The sequence below is a fragment of the Nicotiana tomentosiformis genome, chromosome 4, assembly GCF_000390325.3.
Source record: "Nicotiana tomentosiformis chromosome 4, ASM39032v3, whole genome shotgun sequence".
Lineage (NCBI taxonomy): Eukaryota > Viridiplantae > Streptophyta > Magnoliopsida > Solanales > Solanaceae > Nicotiana > Nicotiana tomentosiformis.
Window position 1 is genome coordinate 32,790,778 of NC_090815.1, and position 19,520 is coordinate 32,810,297.

General features: G+C 37.1%; 1 protein-coding gene across 1 annotated transcript; it reads right to left on the reverse strand.

Annotated features, from left to right (window-relative positions):
- Positions 1-896: 896 nt before the first annotated feature.
- Positions 897-19,212, reverse strand: LOC108949265 (uncharacterized mitochondrial protein AtMg00810-like). The gene is made up of 4 exons (XM_070200671.1): positions 19,108-19,212; positions 18,175-18,957; positions 1,468-1,680; positions 897-1,022 (listed from the first exon to the last, which is right to left on the reverse strand). Exons 1-4 carry the CDS (start codon positions 19,210-19,212, stop codon positions 897-899), a joined length of 1,227 nt encoding a protein of 408 aa, XP_070056772.1.
- Positions 19,213-19,520: the final 308 nt, after the last annotated feature.

Consider the following 19,520-nt stretch of genomic DNA (forward strand, 5'->3'; position numbering starts at 1 on the left):
AGATCGGCTCTGGTCTTTAAACCACCAAGAATAACTAAACACGACCGATACACACGGTCAACAATAATAGAATCTCCCACATGTGTGTACACATAGATAGGAGAACTCAAGGAATCACTGGATATACCCAAATATGGAGCAAAGTAAGATGACACATAGGAATAAATGGAGCCTGGATCAAATAAGACTGATGCATCTCTATGAAAAACCGAAACAATATCTGTGATGACTGAGTCAGATGCAACTGCCTCCGTCCTAGCAAGAAGAGCATAATATCTGGCCTGGCCTCCCCCTCTAGGGCAACCTTTACCTACCCGACCTCTACCTCGAGCTGGCTGTGCAGGTGGACTGGCAACTGGTGCGGTAACCATGGCCTGAGTACCCGGTGGAATATGTAGAGCCTGAGTAGTCTGTGGAGGTGCACCCCTTTTGAGTCCGGGGCAATCCCTCACCATATGACGAGTGTCACCACACTCAAAATAAGCTTTCGGAGGACGTGGCTGCTATGACTGGCTCGGTCCTGATCGGCTGGACTGACCGCTGAAAGCACCCAGTGCAAGAGGTGCACTAGATAATGGCGGTGCATAATGGGGAACCTGGGGCCTAGGAGTGGTCGGAATACTGATGGAAGCTGGAGGTGCTGAATGAACAGGGTGGCTCACATAACCCCTACCATAACGAGCTACAACTGGGGCACGAACACCACTGTATGTTCCAGAATCTCGAGGCCTCTTCGCCTCCTTTCCTCTCTCTCCCATGCCCATATACCTTCCGATCTCCTAGCGATCTCCACTACCTACTGGTACCTGCTGGTATGGGATGTTCATCTCTAACTCTGGGGCCATGCTGAATCTGATGCCAAGGTTGATCCCCACGATAAATCGACGGACTCGCTCTCAAACAGTAGTAACCAAGCCTGGTGCATTCCTGGAATAATCATTAAATTGGACTGTATACTCCGATACGGTAATAGAACCCTGGCGCAACTGCTCAAACTCTGTGCGCCATGCATCCCTGAGACTCTGGGAAATAAACTCTCTCAAGAACATATCTGAGAACTGAGCCCAAGTGAGTGAAGCTGCCTCGACCAGACTACCCAACTCACATGCTCGCCACCACTGTTAAGCCGCTCCTTTAAGCTGGAATGTAGTGAAAGCAACCCCACTAGACTCCACGATACCCATAGTACGAAGGATACGATGGTACTCCTCAAGAAAAACCTAGGGATCCTCTGACTCCAAACCGCTGAAAGTAGGAAGGTGGTACTTCTTGTACCTCTCGAGCCTGAGCTGCTCCCCCCTCAGAAGCTGCTGCCCTAACCTCGGGTTGAACTGGGGCGATCGACTGTACTAGTATGACCTCTGAGACCTAGTCAAACTGGACCCGTTGCTCTAGGGTACAGGCGGCAGGAGTCTGTACTCTTCTCCCGGCCTGAGATGTGCCAGAAGCAAGTGGGATCAACCCTACCTGAGCGTAAGTGCCAAACATGCTCAAACACTGGGAGAGGATCTCCTGAAGTGCTGGGGCAGTAACAGGTATCTCGGGTGCCTGCTCTCCAACTGGAGCTACTGGTGGCTCCTCTATAGTAGCTCGAACAGGTGCTCTGGATGCACCGCGTGGATGTCCTCGGCCTCTACCCCGACCCCGGCCTCTTACAGCTCGAGCAGGGGGCGCAGGTATCTGGTCATACGATCAAGATGTACGTGTCATCACTATCTGTGAGAGAATAGAAAGACAGAAATTTAGAATCCCGAAGTCAACAAATTCGCATGATAAGGAATCAAAGAAGTAAAGCTTTTCCTAACAGTTCCATAGCCTCCCTAAGATAAGTACAGACGTCTTCGTACCGATCCGCGAGATTCTACTAAATCTGCTTGTGACTCGTAATACCTATGAACCTAGAGCTCTGATACCAACTTGTCATGACCCCAATTTCCCTCCGTAGGATGTTGTGACGGCACCTAGTCTCTAAGATTAGGTAAGCCTAGCAAACATGTGAAATTGAATAAAACAGTAAATTAAAAACTCAAACTCAACAACATATATAAAAGGGAAATCTGTATAGCTCAAGGTGTATACAACAACCCAAAACCCAGCGTAATACAAGTCACAAGCTCTATGACAATACCAAAATCATTCCTATAGTACTGTGTCTAGTAAGGAGTAAAAATATAAAAAGGGATAGAAGGGGACTCTGAGACCTGCGAATGCGGGCAGGTGTACCTTGAAGTCTTCAAATGCAACTCAGCTCACTAGTGCCGGGAGTGATAGGAAGTACCTGGATCTGCACAAAAAGATGTGCACAAGCGTAGCATGAGTACACCACAACGGTACCCAGTAAGTATCAAGCCTAACCTCGGTAGAGTAGTGACGAGGTCACGTCAAGACCCCACTGGAAATAATAAGAAACAGGACGAAAGATATAGCAATATAATGATAATGATAATAGAAATGAAACAAATAAGGATTTTACCAAAAGTTAACTACACAGAATCAAGGCAGATTATACAACACGGAAGGAAACAAGGATTTACATATTAAGGAAACAACAAGCAAAGACAAGTACAACAAATAGAGAAAGATCAACAAGGGCCACTACCGAGGTACCGCCTCGTAGTCCCAATTCACAAAAGTAACTCATAGTCTTTCCTTATATCACCACGGGAGCCTTTACATTTAGTTTTAAAAATTATTTTTTCCGAAATAGCATCCCGCGTTTTAGCCCATCTTATCACACCGCATGGCTTCTAGTAGTTCCCCTACTAGACGCGTATCAAGCCCACCTTATCTCACCACATGCATTTCAACACCGAGACCTTATACCACCGCATGCGTATCAATATCACAACGTATCACAAATTGCACCTCAAGTGCCCAATATCACAACTTGCCAGAGAAACCAAACAATAACAGAATCTCACACTAAAGAGTCCCCTGCTCAACTACAATGTACACAAAGTCACAATAATAACAAGTAGAAGAATAACTCAATAGAATGATGTTTCACAGCTTAACACTTTGCCTCAATAGAAATCACGGCCCTTGAAACTCAATACCAATTTCAACAACAAGATATTCCAAGAGTAGCAAATTTGAAGTAAAGAATTTGATAGTTAATGATGAATACAGAATAAAGGAAACAAGAACTTTAACTAAACATGTAGAACATTTAGCAAGTAAGAGATAAGATAAGTAGACATGTGAAATTAGACTACAAATGATGACTATAACATGTGAAGGTAACTCAAGTAACGCATGAAAGGAATCTACATAACTAAAAATCGATAATTTTCACATTTAGCCTGTGTACACACTCGTCACCTTGCGTACACGACTTTTACACATCACAATTATCACAAATAATACCAATTCTATGGGTTAATTTCCCTCCCCCTCACAAGGTTAGACAAGTCACTTACCTCAAACCACACTAAATTAATCAACTGGAAGGACTTTCCCTTGATTATCCAACTCCGAATGGCTTGATTATAGCAAAAATAATTTCATTCTATAAATATAACTATAGGAAACTAATTCAAACAATGAAATTACGATTTTTTTGAAGAATTACAAAGTCGACCCAAAACATCAACTCGGGCCCGCGTCTCGGAAACCGACCAAAATTATAAAATTTGAACATTCATTCGATATCGAATCCAACCATACAAGAATTACTCAAATCCGACCTCAATTCGCCTTTCAAAACTCAAAAATTTAGTTTAAGAAGTTTCTTCCATTTTTTCCTAATTTTTTAACTCAAACCACTAATTTACTGAAGGAATTAACAATAGATTCTTGTAAATTAACCAAAACCGAGTTAAAATTTCTTACCCCAATGATCTCTCTGAAAAACCCTCGAAAAATCGCCTCCCACCGAGTTCTCTAAGTCCAAAAATGGATTATGAAGATTAACCCCCGAACAAGACCTTTCTGCCCCAGCGATCCTCGCATCTGCGGCTTTTGTATCGCTTCTGCGAAGTCGTACCTGCGGATAAAACATCGCAGGTGCGGATTCCACTTAAGGTCAGAAAATTCCACTTCTGCGGATAAATTTCTTGCACCTGCGAGCCCACTTCTGTGGAGACTAGACTGCACCTGCGGTCCTACACAAGGCCTTCCCAATTCCGCTTTTGCGGAAGAGAAGCTCGCGCCTGCGGAAGCGCATCTGAACCCATGCGTCTGCACCTACGAACCCAGACCTGGGCTGGGATCCTCCACTTCTGCGATGACCATGGCGCACCTGCGTGTCCTCACCTGCGGCCAAACCCTCCGCAGGTGCCATGACACCAGAACAACAACACTTCAGCAAAACACTAAGTCCAACAATGATCCGATTCACACCCGGGGCTCCCGGAACTCCGTCCGAATATATCAACAAGTTCCAAAACACATAACGGACCTACTCGAGGCTTAAAATCACACCAAACGATGTAAATTCTACGAATCGCAACCTGAATTCAAGCTTATGAACTATGAACTTCCAAATTTCGAAACTGATACCGATTCATAGCAAATTAACTCCGATTGACTTCAAAATTCGCACACAAGTCATAATTGACATTACAGACCTATTTCAACTTTCGGAATAAGAATCTAACCCCGATATCAATAAAGTCAACTCCCGGTCAAATATTCCAAAATCTTTCATTTTTCAACTTTCGCCAATTCATGCCGAAACGACCTACGGACCTCTAAATCAACATCCGGACACGCTCCTAATACCAAAATCATCATGCGGAGCTATTGAAACCATCAAAACTCAATTCTAGAGTCATCTTCACACAAATCTAATTACGGTCAACTTTTACAACATAAACTTCCAACTTAGGGACTGTGTCCCATTTCACTCCGAAACTCACCCGAAACCAAAATCAAATACCCCGGCAAGTTACATAACCACATTATAGCATAAAAGAATCATAAATTAGGGAATCGGGGCTAAGATACTCAAAATGACCGGTCGGGTCGTTACAATTAGTAAATTGTATTTCAACTTGTAATTAAGTTAAAACCTCAATATTGAGGGTAAATAAGTTCCAAAACTAGTATAGCTAGGTAAATATCTCCGTCTTGAGCTGTTTTCACCCAATAATTAATATCAGAGCCCAGGTTCAACGGGACGAGTGTGGCAATAACATAGTGATGGTGCACAATTCGAGTTGCTTCCCCTTACGAGCATGGAGACGTGCACATAAGAAGAAATTAGTTGTGGGTAAATCTCGAAAATTAACCTGTGGATTGTGGTAATTAGGCCACATGGAATTTAGTTCGAGGGGAGACCTGTGTATTATGGTAATGGGCCATGTAAAACTTAGTTCGAGTATAAAAATTTCTTAATAATGTGAGACCTTTTGGTAAAAATATGCGGGCTTAATTTAAAACGGATAATATCACACCATGTTAAGACTATATGCAGACTGGTTTAGCCCAACATAAGGGAATCAATAATGACCTCTCAGTAAAAATGACTTAGCACAATAACTGAGCGGAGTCGACGATTAATGATAATGAATTCTACCGACTGAAATTTCATTAAATAAAATGACATTATGAAGGTATTACATTATACTTGGATCTGGTGACTTTCACATTAGTATGTACTCTCTCTCTCCCATTTTATATATTGCATTTTTCTTGTCTTTTAAAAAAAATGATTAGTAGTAGTTTTTTATATTTTGAAATTATTTAATTTGAAACTTCAAGTTTATTTTTTATGAAATAGTTTAATAGTGTTAAAAATATTATATATGATATGTTTAGTTAACAGGTATCAAAAGTTTTCTTGTGTCTTAGGAGTATATTTTATGGTACACGTGATGGAGGGAATATGAGAAGTACGGACCCCAAATAATGACTAATTAGACTTAAGCGATCAAACTACGACGAAAGAAAGGGAACAAAATAGGTATAACACATTAATTAAATGCGTTATGTCTATTTTTTTAACGAACGGGGTTAACGTCCATCCCCTCTTTCTTTCTTTTTGAAATATAAATAGCGCATGAAAAGTAGATAAAAGACATTTAATGTATCAAAATTGTAATAGAGTACTAGGTAGTGCAATTGTTAAGCTGGAGTTAGGGTAGTGGATTTTGGAGAAAAGTAGAATTTTGTAGGTGGCCAGAACTGAACCCTAGATTCCAAGGCCAAAACCCACTTTTAAATCTGGCCTTGTATCGCACAACATTCTATTGCTCTTTTAGTACATTAAATAATATTTATCTGCTTTTAATGCGCTATGTATATTGTAAAAAGAAAAAAAAGAGGATTAAAAAAATGGATATAACGCATTTAATTAATGAGTTATACCTATTTTTTTCCTCTTTTTCTTTCCACCACAGTTTGGCAGCTGGAGTCTAATTAATCATTATTTGAGTTCCGGACTCGGAATATGAGAGAGTTGGTCGCTCTATTTTATTAATATTTCTGGCGACTAAAGACTTAAGACATGTGGAATACTGGAAAGCGCAGATGCCTATACTTCTCATTCTACAAGTCTAGCTTTTAAGAAATAAGGTTTGGATGGCCTCATTTTATCTACTACGTTCAGAGCACAAATCTTCACAACTGGTCATACTCATTAGTTTACCCACATACTCCAGGCGCGGTCACGATATCATAGGTCGATAATGAATATTTCAACGGGTAAAATCAGATATATTAGTTAATATTCAATTTCAATTTAAACATTAATAAAGTTTCTGATGATCACATCTCATATCAAAGATTACGTGATGCTTTACCAAATATAGGTGTTTAATTGAGAAACTATGGAGTTACGAAGAGTGTGAATCAGCGAGAAATTTGATAGAAATTGATTACACTTTTCAGTATGAACGAGAGCATATATATATATATATATATATATATATATATATATATATATATATATATATATATATATGATTGCATTATTTTTGTACAGTCTTGTCCAGAGGCGGAGCCATGATTTGAAACTTATGGGTTCAGAATTATAATCCTTTTAAGTTACTGAGTTCTAAATTAATAAGTTGTGCATATTCAATGAATTTTTTACAAATACATGATTTGAACAAAAGATACTGAGATTCCCGCTCTACCTCCGCCTCTGGACTCTTGTCCTAGGAATTTGAGTAAAGAGAGTCTATAATACTTAGTATTAAAAGATGTATTCTGCTCTTGCAGGGCCCCTACAAAAGCTCCCCTATAGTTGACACAGCACAAATTGTTACTAAACCAACTCTTTTTAATAGCAAGACGTAATGCCAAATCAAATTCCTTTAAGGAAAGAAATTAAGTTATATGTGCAACGGTGCAAGGTTTCAGTCTATGAAATCTGATAATTTAGGTAAATGAGTAATACGACAACAAAGCTTACCATTTCTCTGTGGAATTTTGGGCGAGATGTAAAATTTGAATTTTGCAAGTAACCTGCTTCTTCAGATTTCTTTTTTTCAATTATATCATAGATATCAGTAAGGGCTTTATTTCAAAAATAGGGTGAATCTTTTTGTTTTATAAAACTTTTTTTATTTTCAGTTCCGAAGAAAAAAAGATGTGTAGGATGAGCATGTCTTAGGTGTGTTTGGTACGACCGAAAATATTTCTAGGAAAATGTTTTCCGCAAAATATTTTCATGAAAAATAGGTAATTTTATGACTTATTTTCTTTTGTTTAGTTGGTGAGTGAAAAACTTTTTTCAAAAAATATTTTCTGCTTAGAGAGTAGAAAATATGTTTTAGGAAGATATTTTTTATGCTACTCTCCTCACTCACCTCTTCCCCAAAGTCCCATGTTTCCTGTGCTCTCCCCCCCCCCCCCTTCTCCTTCCCCCAAATACCCAACGTTTTCAGAGCTTTATTTTTTTTTCCAGGAATTTAATTATTCTTCTCAAAATTCAAATAAACCCAAAGGTACTAATGTGCTGCATTAACTTTTTACACAAAAATAACGTTGAAATTTGTGCTCCATAACTAAAATGAAAATACTCTTTCTCGGTTAAAAACGAAAGTACTAAATAATCTTTTTTTGGTTAAAAAAGAAAGTACTCTTTCTACAACATGAAAATAAAGTACTTATTTTGTTGCAATGAAAAAAAATATTTTTTCTATATCATGAAAAGAAAATACTCATTTTGTTGAAATGAAAAAAAATACTTTTTCTACATCACGAAAGAAGGTACTTTTTTTTTTGTTAAAATAAAAAAAATATACTTTTTTTATATCATGATAAAAATAGTACTCATTTGTTGAAAAAAAAAAACTCTATCAATAACATAAAAAGAAAGTACCATTAATAATATTTCTATTTAGGGTGGGGTGTGTTGGCGGGGATGGGAGTTGGGGTGGGTTGGTGGGGGATAGGGTGGGGGTGGGTTGGTGGGAATGAAAAATAGGGTGGGAAAGGTTAAAAAATAGTTTTTAAAAGTATTTTCCCTCTCTTTCCAAAATATTTAAGTCAACCAAACATGAAAAAATTTGAAAATTTTCCTCGTACCAAAGTATAAAATAGTGCCAGCAACTCTCTAGTGTTTATTTTTCATGACCAACTGTCTAATATTATGTACAGAAAAGGGTTAAAATTACTTTTGAATAGAGTTTTTTTTTTTTTTTTGCCTCCGTTATATTTTGATTTAAAACATATCTGCGCCGCATAAAAACTGAACCACTTTTACCCTTATTTACTAATGGCTAAATTTTAAATACTAATCCTTGTCCAATTAGATTAATTAGCATTGTCGGAGGATAATTGTTACACCCCATATTTGTTTTTGTACGTGAAAGCACGCCATGAATAAATTGGTGAAAGCTCGAAAATGAGATGTTACATCCCGCATTTTTGTACGTTAAAGTTTCGTTGTAAGTTAATCGACGTAAGTTCGAGAATGAGATTATTTTGGAATTATAAGTATTATGCTATTTCAAACATGTGATAAGTAATTTCGTGAAGGTGAGATGGTAAACAAATCAAAGAAAATGAGTTTCGTCTGTTACATCCCGTACTTTAATATTAGGATGAGTCGTAGTAATCCATATGAGTTTGAAGAGATTAACGCCGTACATGAAGTTATAGATGTAAGACCACGTAAGTTAGAAATTCGAAAAGGTTATATATTGCCTTGATATTATACTTTCTTTTAAGAGAAACATTCTTTTGTAAATGTTGGATAAATATGATTATCAAAAGTTACTAGTATAATATTATTTTACAAGTTTTAATTAAACACATAATATAAAGAAACTTTTAAATAATATTTTATGTATTATAAGAAAAGAAATTTCTTCCTCATAAGAAAAGTTATGTTTTTATCCTTTTTAGAAAATGTTTGTCTCATAATAACTTACCCATTTTGAGAATTAGTAGTATAAAAATTATACTCTTGATATTTGGATGAAAAAATAATTTTATAACATATATTTTTTAGATGTCATAATATTTATGATTTATTAGTATAGTTTAAATTTATAAAGCACTTATGATTTTTTTAATAAAAATATGATGTGTTGTTTATTAAATAATTTTGAAAGTATAAAATAAGGACTTTTAGTTTTCAATTGTATTACTATACATGGATTTATTATTTATTTGCACTTACCGTGATGCTTTTAAAGAGGATTAAGGGGATAGGGAATTTAATTTGTCTTTCTAAGTAGGTCCCACTTAATAAAGGGATATTCTTATCAATGTTGGGATAATGAAAAGATATTTGTTAAAGGTGCTATATGTGTGTGATATTGGAATCACTTTCTATAACTCATCCCTCCAAAGATTATTAAATTAGGTGGGAAAGTGGGCCTTACATGTGCTTTACACTACTACTAAGACACAAATAACGTGCAGTTATGCTAAGAAGGGAAACAACTTGAAAGTGATAATCTTCTGTAACTAGAAATTTTTTCTTAGAAGATATATTTTGCAATGAACCAAGAATGGCAACAACGAAGGCATCCTTGCTGTTTAAGGAGTGAAATTATCTACTAGTGTAACTTATTGAGATTATGTGTGGAGAAGGCCAAGTTCATCGTCTTCGATAAAATCGTCACTAAAAGTATGTTAAGGCTATCTCTTCTTCCCTTTTGGCATGATCCGTATGATACAAACGAAACGAGTAATTATGCAACTTTCATAAATGACTCTATTCATAGAAATACTAGGGATGTCTATATTCTTGATTTTCCATGTGAATTATTATTATAACCGTTATTCATGGGTCTCAGAAAAATATGTATTTGATAAAGTTTATTCGAAAGGCATATTGATTTTATGATATTCGAGAAATCTTATTAACGTATTTCTTATGCATTTCATGCATTTATACATATACATTGACCCATGACCAGAAGGCTTTATATACGCGTATATTATATGTATATGGGATATGGAAAGAGGTTATGGCGTTATATACGCACCAATACCTGATCAGCTGGTATACGTTGATGATTTTGCCCACAGTGGCTGAGATGATATGATGGGATGCCCTCAGAGACTTGATGATGTTATGTACGCATATATCTATGCATGGTATGGCATTTATACGCACACACATGACATTATAAATTTTCATGATTCACAGAGCTATTCAGAATTACAGGTTGAGTTCTTTACTCCATGTTTCTTTCATGTCTTTTATATACTGTTGTCACGCCTTACATACTCGGTACTTTATTTGTACTGACGTTCCTTTTGCCTTGAGACGCTGCGTTTTATGCCCGCATATCTCGATAGACAGGTTGATAGTTCTCCTAGTAGGCTATCAACTCAGCAGAAGGTGTTTGTGCACTCCACTTGCTCCGCAGTTGCCTATTTGGTCAGTATGATTTGAATATGTATTCTTTGGTATGGCGGGACTCTGTCCCGACCTTTATGATATTTATGTACTCTTAGAGGCTTGTAAACAAATGTCATGTATACGGATACTGGTATGGCCTTATAGGCCAATACGTCATATGTATAAGTTGGTATTACACGTTGTATTCTACTTATCTCACGGCAGCCTCTCCGGCTCAGTTATCTATGATAGTATGATACAAAAAGATATGTCATGTTGGTACTTGGTTGAGTAAGGTACCGGGTGCCCATCGCAGCCCATCGGTTTGGGTCGTAACAAAAGTGGTATCAGAGCAGTTCTGTCCTAGGGAGTCTACAAGCCGTGTCTAGTAGGGTCTTGTTTATGGGTGTGTTGTGCACTACACTTATAAGCAGGCGGCTACAAGGCATTTAGGACTGTCACTCTTTCTTCTTACTCTAGATCGTGTGGTAGAGCTTAGTTGAAAGAAATTCAAAGTCCTAAATTCTATTTTATTCGCTATACAACGACATCTACATCCAGAAAGACAGTTGGTAAGAGATTGAATGTGGTTGTGGAAGATTTGAGTCAGAGGAACTCGATTTTGCATCATTCTTATGATGAGTAAATATAAGGCCTTCAGTAGATTATGTGTGTACTATGACGTGTGAGCCTCTTGATAAGGAGCCCTAAGGCATGAATATCTATCTACCCCTATGGTAAAAAGCAACGAGAGAATCAGAAGGTAGATACAAGTTTCAATAAGTAAAAAAAGCTAGGTGAAGAAAGATACGAGGTATCCAGTTAATGAATGTTAACAGTAATTACAATTCAAGCAGAGAAATGTAAGCATTATGAGTTACTTTCAACAGTAACGGAGATATATACAATTGATCACACCCATTTCGGTTTATGCCCTATGGGGGCTGAAAGGTGTAGTTTAAGAGAAGGAAAGGATATCAGGATCCGGATGGGGTTGGAGTAACCCAAAATAGTGAATGGATTATTTGTGTCAGTTGACATTTTCGAAGGATATTGCACATGTGGTAATAGACCTCCTTGTAAGACACCCAGATGGTGCACTCTAAAATGGTACAGCTAGATATGAGTACTACAAAGATAGGCACTGGAAGGCTGGAAGAGATAAATATTATCTTAGTGTGGCTCCGATCCTTAGTAAAGAAAGAATGTTAGGCAACCCGAAGAGCTAACAGATGAAGCAAGGGGAGCTAAAAGCAAAAGAATGTCTTGTTAAAATTTTCAGAATAAATTGACAGACAAAAATATTAGCAGGGAAATAAGAAGAGAGATAACGAAGCATTATGAGTAAGATGTGATGCATGGATGACAATGATAGGAAAAAAAATACAGTATTACATATTCTATAATCAAGGGAAGGAAAAGATGAGAGGTGACATGCCTTGAGACAGCAAAAGAGTATAGGCCATAAAGTCATATCCTCATTTCGAGAAATAAGTTCATGACTCTAACGTGATTACCAAAAGAAAAAGTTAGACCCCAAAGTAATAGAAATCAGTATGGGCTGGTGAACAAAATAAACTAAACATGAACTAGGGACTGAGTAATAGTCGGCATCATGAGAATATCAGAGATTGCTTCCCAGCGATAATAGAATAGAGGACAAAAGGATACCCTTTAAAGGTCATTCAGGAAGACGTTTCCCTAAAGCAAGCAAGGTGAGCAAAGTTAAGCTTAAGGGATTGTATGTGTCAATTACACTAAGTGTCACCCTCGCGAGTGAGGAATTTCGTTATCCCTGGTACAGAAGGATTACCGCGAGGAGAGTAAGGATCATCGATAATGTAAAAAGATGCCAAAGATGAAAAGGTAAAATATCTATACGTAGATCGTCGTAGCTCCAATTCTTAGTACTCCCTTAAAGGGGGGAATATGGAGTGATGTGACATTAAGTCAAAATTAAGCGGTTCTATTAACTATGGAATGGTAAAAGAATGCGATAAAAAAAATAAAAAAAGGGATGAGATTTCACTGATTCAAATCCTACAGATATGCTACGATTCCAGAACACTATGCAAGCACAATGACAAGGAGAGTAAGTAAGGGTTCTCACCTGAGATGTTATTGATAGATAAGGAGCCAATGCGAGATGTAAGTTAAGATAAAGGAAATGACCCATGAAAGATTACGCAAAATATTGATATGAGAATGAGCCAATGAGTAGTTAGTAGTTGATTCAGGAAGAGTCTATTTATGGCTAGACAAGAGGATAGAGACAAATCAACAAACTGTGCAAGATAAACATAGTGAACCCCAACATGGGGAATTCAGTCTCACAGATATGACATTGTAATACTTGAGAAATATTCAGATAGGAGTCGGGGTAGTTAAAGGTACCATATGAATGTTATGGAAATAAAAGATAGTCTCACTGGGAAGATAGTCAAAACTTCAGTTCAGGAGCAACCCTACAAGTATAAGGGCGTGGAAATAAGTAACTACGGATAATTATAGGCAAGGAAGAACATCAAAAAATTTGTCAAGTATATGATGTAATAAGCTCGCAGCTTCACAAGAGTCGGAAGGTCTTCCCTAAGCACTACAACGAAAGACTAGCTGAGGAAATAAGGAAGAAGGCTTCAACCTAAGCACAGTGACCTAAAAAGGAAGTGGTCTTGTAACAACACTCTCACTACAATATTGTATGCACTCCATAAGAAAGTGGCACCTACCGTGTCTACTGAACGGGAAGTAAAATCAAAAGTATTATTCGAGATCGTATGAGTTGTACGAAAATTCCGGCATGTGTGGGAACTAAGATAACCTAAGTCTGCATGCAACAAGGGGGCATAAAGCTGAGAAAAAATGAAAGGAATTATCTGATCAATGATCCAGAGTTAGTTACGTTATGAATGTACTTAAGATGGAGTATTATCCATGCAGCATATATGTTGACAATCATACAGTCGTAGAAAACTCCGGTATAAGTTAAAAGAAAGAATTGAGTCCAGGTCATAGATAAAGGATTGAATTGTTAGAAGATTGTATCATGGATATTCCATAGTGCCCATGAAAGGCTAAAGTAATAACTAATACCGTGAGCCACAGATCAGAAGATAGCTTAAGTCTACATAAAGGCTGATCAGAAGGAAAAGGAAACTAAAGAGTTACAACAACAAAGTAAATCAGGAGTTTGATTATTGGGCCCAAAAAATTATGGAAATCGTGATTGAGAACATTGCAGGATCGCTCTTAATATCTGAGGTACAAGAGAGATAGTACAATAGCCATATTATACAATGGTCTACGATAAAGTCAGTTAGAAGAGTACCAGCCTTATAAGAAGTCAATATGAAGCTTCCATCGGAGTGTGTATGCACCTGAGGTGCAAGTATTATAATAGAGCTTCAAGTCGCGGATGTGAATTATACCTATGTGGAAGGGAGGTCATGAAAGAGATAGAATATGTGATACGAGATTTTAAGGTAAGTAAGGTAAAGGTGAACAACGTACGAGATACTCAAATGCAGAAGATCGTGAATAGTCCATACTTCGGATAGAAGGCTAGAAGCGCTGGGATTCAGTATCCAGGAATGATGTTTGGGCCTTCGATTGAGTAATGATTTCATGCATTGTACAGGATTAAAATACCCACGTAAGGTAAACCACAATGGGATGTTATGACAAACGATTATGGAAGTATAGTATCGTATCACCCCCAAGTGGATCAGGAAAAATCACTTCAAATGTTTCACGATGCAATGTGGGCCCTAACGGCAGTGTTACATAAGAGGTCAAGTTATCAGTGGTAGATTATGGAGCAATGTTAAGGTAAATCAATAATAGATGGATAAAGTTCCAATGTATGAGAGGAGATAAAGATTACATCCTTTAGATGAATAAATGATAAGGAAGCATTGAAGGACTTGGATTTATACATCTATGATAAGAAGCGAGAGAGTAACCTAGAATTGGGTAGCAGACCTCGATAATAATAAAACCAAGGTAAGAGTTATGGTATAGTATGACTTACCTAGATGCAATAAAGTCATACAGATGAATAACAAGGTCTATGATATAAGATATAACAATATTCGTAAGTTCGACAAAGTACCAAGCGAAGAACTTCAGTATAGATGCCCAGAGGAACATCTTATTGAGCTCTGTATATGTTTACCAAGTGAGGTCTAGAGATTGGCTAAAAGCTAGAGGAAGAAGGAGAGATGAGTTGTATAGGTGCACTTACAAAGTCAGAGTCGTACAGGCTGCATGATAAAAGATAGCAACATTTACGAGATTGGAAGGATTCCGACGTGAGAAAGAGGCCTAAAGAGGGGAGGGGGGGATGCCCTAGCCTTTGGGATTCATTCACAAAACAGTTGCCTAGATGGCAAGAGGAGTACTACAGTATTCGCAAGAGCTATGGGTTATGAGAATGATAAGTGCATCAGTCAACATTCGAGGACAAATCCAAAGGGAGAAATAATGTTACACCCCATATTGTTTTTTATACGTGAAAGTATGCCATGAATAAATTGATGAAAGCTCGAAAATGAGATGTTACATCCCGCATTTTTGTACGTTAAAGTTTTGTCGTATGTTAATTGACGTAAATTCGGGAATGAGATTATTTTGGAATTATAAGTATTATGCTATTTCAAACATGTGATAAGTCATTTCGTGAAGGTGAGATGGTAAACAAATCAAAGAAAATGAGTTTCGTCTGTTACATCCCGTACTTTAATATTAGGATGAGTCGTAGTAATCCATATGAGGTTGAAGAGATTAAGGCCGTACATGAAGTTATAGATGTAAGACCACGTAAGTTAGAAATTCGAAAAGGTTATATATTGCCTTGATATTATACTTTCTTTTAAGAGAAACATTCTTTTGTAAATGTTGGATAAATATGATTATCAAAAGTTACTAGTATAATATTATTTTACAAGTTTTAGTTAAACACATAATATAAAGAAACTTTTAAATAATATTTTATGTATTATAAGAAAAGAAATTTCTTCCTCATAAGAAAAGTTATGTTTTTATCCTTTTTAGAAAATGTTTGTCGCATAATAACTTACCCATTTTGAGAATTAGTAGTACAAAAATTATACTCTTGATATTTGGATGAAAAAAAAATTATTATTATAATTTTATAACATATATTTTTTAGATGTCATAATGTTTATGATTTATTAGTATAGTTTAAATTTATAAAGCACTTATGATTTTTTTAATAGAAATATGATGTGTTGTTTATTAAATAATTTTGAAAGTATAAAATAAGGACTTTTAGTTTTCAATTGTATTACTATACATGGATTTATTATTTATTTGCACTTACCGTGATGCTTTTAAAGAGGATTAAGGGGATAGGGAATTTAATTTGTCTTTCTAAGTAGGTCCCACCTAATAAAGGGATATTCTTATCAATGTTGGGATAATGAAAAGATATTTGTTAAATGTGCTATATGTGTGATATTGGAATCACTTTCTATGACTCATCCCTCCAAAGATTATTAAATTAGGTGGGAAAGTGGGCCTTACATGTACTTTACACTACTACTAAGACACAAATAACGTACAGCTATGCTAAGAAGGGAAACAACTTGAAAGTGATAATCTTCTGTAACTAGAAAATTTTCCTTAGAAGGTATATTTTGCAATGAACCAAGAATGCCAACGAAGGCATCCTTGCTGTTTAAGGAGTGAAATTATCTACTAGTGTAACTAATTAAAGAATCTGATTCTTTTTCACTTATTGAGATTATGTGTGGAGAAGGCCAAGTTCATCGCCTTCGATAAAATCGTCACTAAAGGTATGTTAAGGCTATCTCTTCTTTCCTTTTGGCATGATCCGTATGATACAAACGAAACGAGCAAATACGCAACTTTCATAAATGACTCTATTCATAGAAATACTAGGGATATCTATATTCTTGATTCCCCATGTGAATTATTATTATATCCTCTGTTCATGGGTCTCAGAAAAATATGTATTTGATAAAGTTTATCCGAAAGACGTATTGATTTTATGATATTCGAGAAATCTTATTAACGTATTTCTTATGCATTTCATGCATTTATACATGTACATTGACCCATGTCCAGAAGGCGTTATATGCGCGTATATTATATGTATATGGGATATGGGAAGAGGTTATGGCGTTATAAACGCACCAACACCTGATCAGCTGGTGTACGTTGATAATTTTGCCCACAGTGGCTGAGATGATATGATGGGATGCCCTCAGAGACTTGATGATGTTATGTACGCATATACCTATGCATGGTATGGCATTTATACGCACATGCATGACATTATAAATTTTCATGATTCACAGAGCTATTCAGAATTACAGGTTGAGTTCTTTACTCCATGTTTCTTTCATGTCTTTTATATACTACTGTCATGCCTTACATACTCGGTAATTTATTTGTACTGACGTCCCTTTTACCTGGGGACTCTGCGTTTCATGCCCACAGGTCCCGATAGACAATTTGACAGTTCTCCTAGTAGGCTATCAGTTCAACAGAAGGTGTTTGTGCACTCCACTTGCTCCGGAGTTGCCTATTTGGTCAGTATGATTTGAATATGTATTGTTTGGTATGGCGGGGCTCTGTCCCGACCTTTATGATATTTATGTACTCTTAGAGGCTTGTAGACAAATATCATGTATACGGATACTGGTATGGCCTTATAGGCCAGCACGTCATATGTATAAGTTGGTATTACACGTTGTATTCTACTTATCTCACGACAGCCTCTCCGGTTCAGTTATCTATGATAGTATGATACAAAAAGATATGTCATGTTGGTACTCGGTTGAGTAAGGTACCTGGTGCCCGTCGTAGCCCATCGATTTGGGTCGTGACAATAATTTTAGCCATTTTCGGAAATTTTAGTCCTCCAATTTTAAAATTCACTTATTTTATTTTTTCTTTTTCATTTTCTCCTTCTCTCTGCCCATCCCCAAAGAGAATCTCCTCCATTTTGACCAGAAAATTTCAACAGCTTACTCCTTCGTCAACAAACTTTAATGCCCATTCCCCAAAATCTTTATTCGTCTTTTCATGAAAAACCTTTACAGAGATTTGAAAATCGACAGAATGTAAAATATGTTTGAGCTTTAGGACTTTGGTTTTCAACAAATTAAGTCAATATAATAGTCGATATGTGCACTCGTTCTCAAGATCTAATATTAGCAATTGTAAAAGTATGCTCTTTTCCATATTGTTTTGGTGTTTCCCGTGTGAAAGCGGCTCGACTCCCCTCCACTGAGGATGGTAAATATTGAATATTAACTAGGCCTTTAAGCACCTTCTCTCAAATGAAGTGACAATCGATGTTGATTTGTTTAGTGCGCTCATGAAATACAAGGTTAGCATCTATCTGAATAGTTGACTAGAGAGATAGGTAATTGAATAACCACATCCAATTCCTTGAACAAACCAGCGAGCCATACGAGCTCAGCAACTATTGAAGCTAGACTCTGATACTCTGCTTCAGCAGAGCTTCTAGAAATGGTGGTCTGCTTCTTGGACTTCCAAGAAATTGGAGACGTATCAAATTTAACCATATAGCCTGTAACAGATCGCCTCGTGATAGAGCACGAATCCCAATCAGCATCACAAAATGCTGGCAAGGTATTATCAGCAACAACTGACATTAGAATACCCATTCCAGGAGAAGATTTGATATATCGAACCAAACAAACAACAACTTCCATATGAGAAACCTTTGGTGAATGCATGAATTGACTAAGATTTTGCACGGCATAAGCAATGTCAGGCCTAGTAATGGTGAGGTATAAAAGCCTGCCCAATAATCTCTGGTAAAAACTGAGATCACCCAACAATGCATCAGAAATATCACCAATGTGTTTGTCAAACTCAGAAGATGTGAGCTTGTAACTAAGCACCAAAAGAGCACCCACACACTTTGCCCCAACTAGTCTCATATCAGAGATAAGCTCTAAGGTGTATTTCCTTTGGTGTATAAGGATACCCTCTTTATTTCGAGCAAACTCAATGCCAAGAAAGTACTTGAGTTCCCCCAAGTCTTTAATTTTGAAATACTGACGCAGATTGCTTTTAGTTTTTTCAATCATGCTCAAATCATCACCAGTGATTAGGAGATCATCGACATACACTAAGACTATTACAATCTTCCCACAAGATCTCTTGGTGAAAAAGGAATAGTCTAGGTTACTCTAAATGAATCCAAAAGATAACAAGGCAGTGGTAAGCTTCAAGTTCCACTGCCTTGAAGCTTGTTTAAAGCCATATAAAGATTTAAGAAGTCAGCATGCAGTGTGCTTCCCTGCCGTAGAGTTGAATCCTTGTGGGAAACTCATGTAGACCTTTTCTTGAAGATCCCATTGTAAGAAAGCATTGTAGACATCCATTTGGTGGATGGTCCAATGCTTGACAGTAGCAATAGAAATGACAGCTCGTACGGTAACCATTTTAACTTCGGGAGAGAATGTCTCTTAGTAATCAAGGCCCTCATGCTGGCTATAACCTTTAGTTACTAATCGAGCCTTGAACCTTTTTACTTCCCCGGCGGCAATGTATTTGATTTTATAGACCCATTTGCAACCACTGGCCTTTTTTCCTTCTGGAAAAGGAACTGCTTTCCAAGTGTTATTATCCTCTAATGCCTTGATTTCAAGTTGCATAGCTTCAACCCAGCGTGAGTTCTTAGATGCATGTGCATAAGTTATGGGTTCAACCTCTGCTGAGAACCTGGTAAGGAAGCTTTGATAAGTGGAAG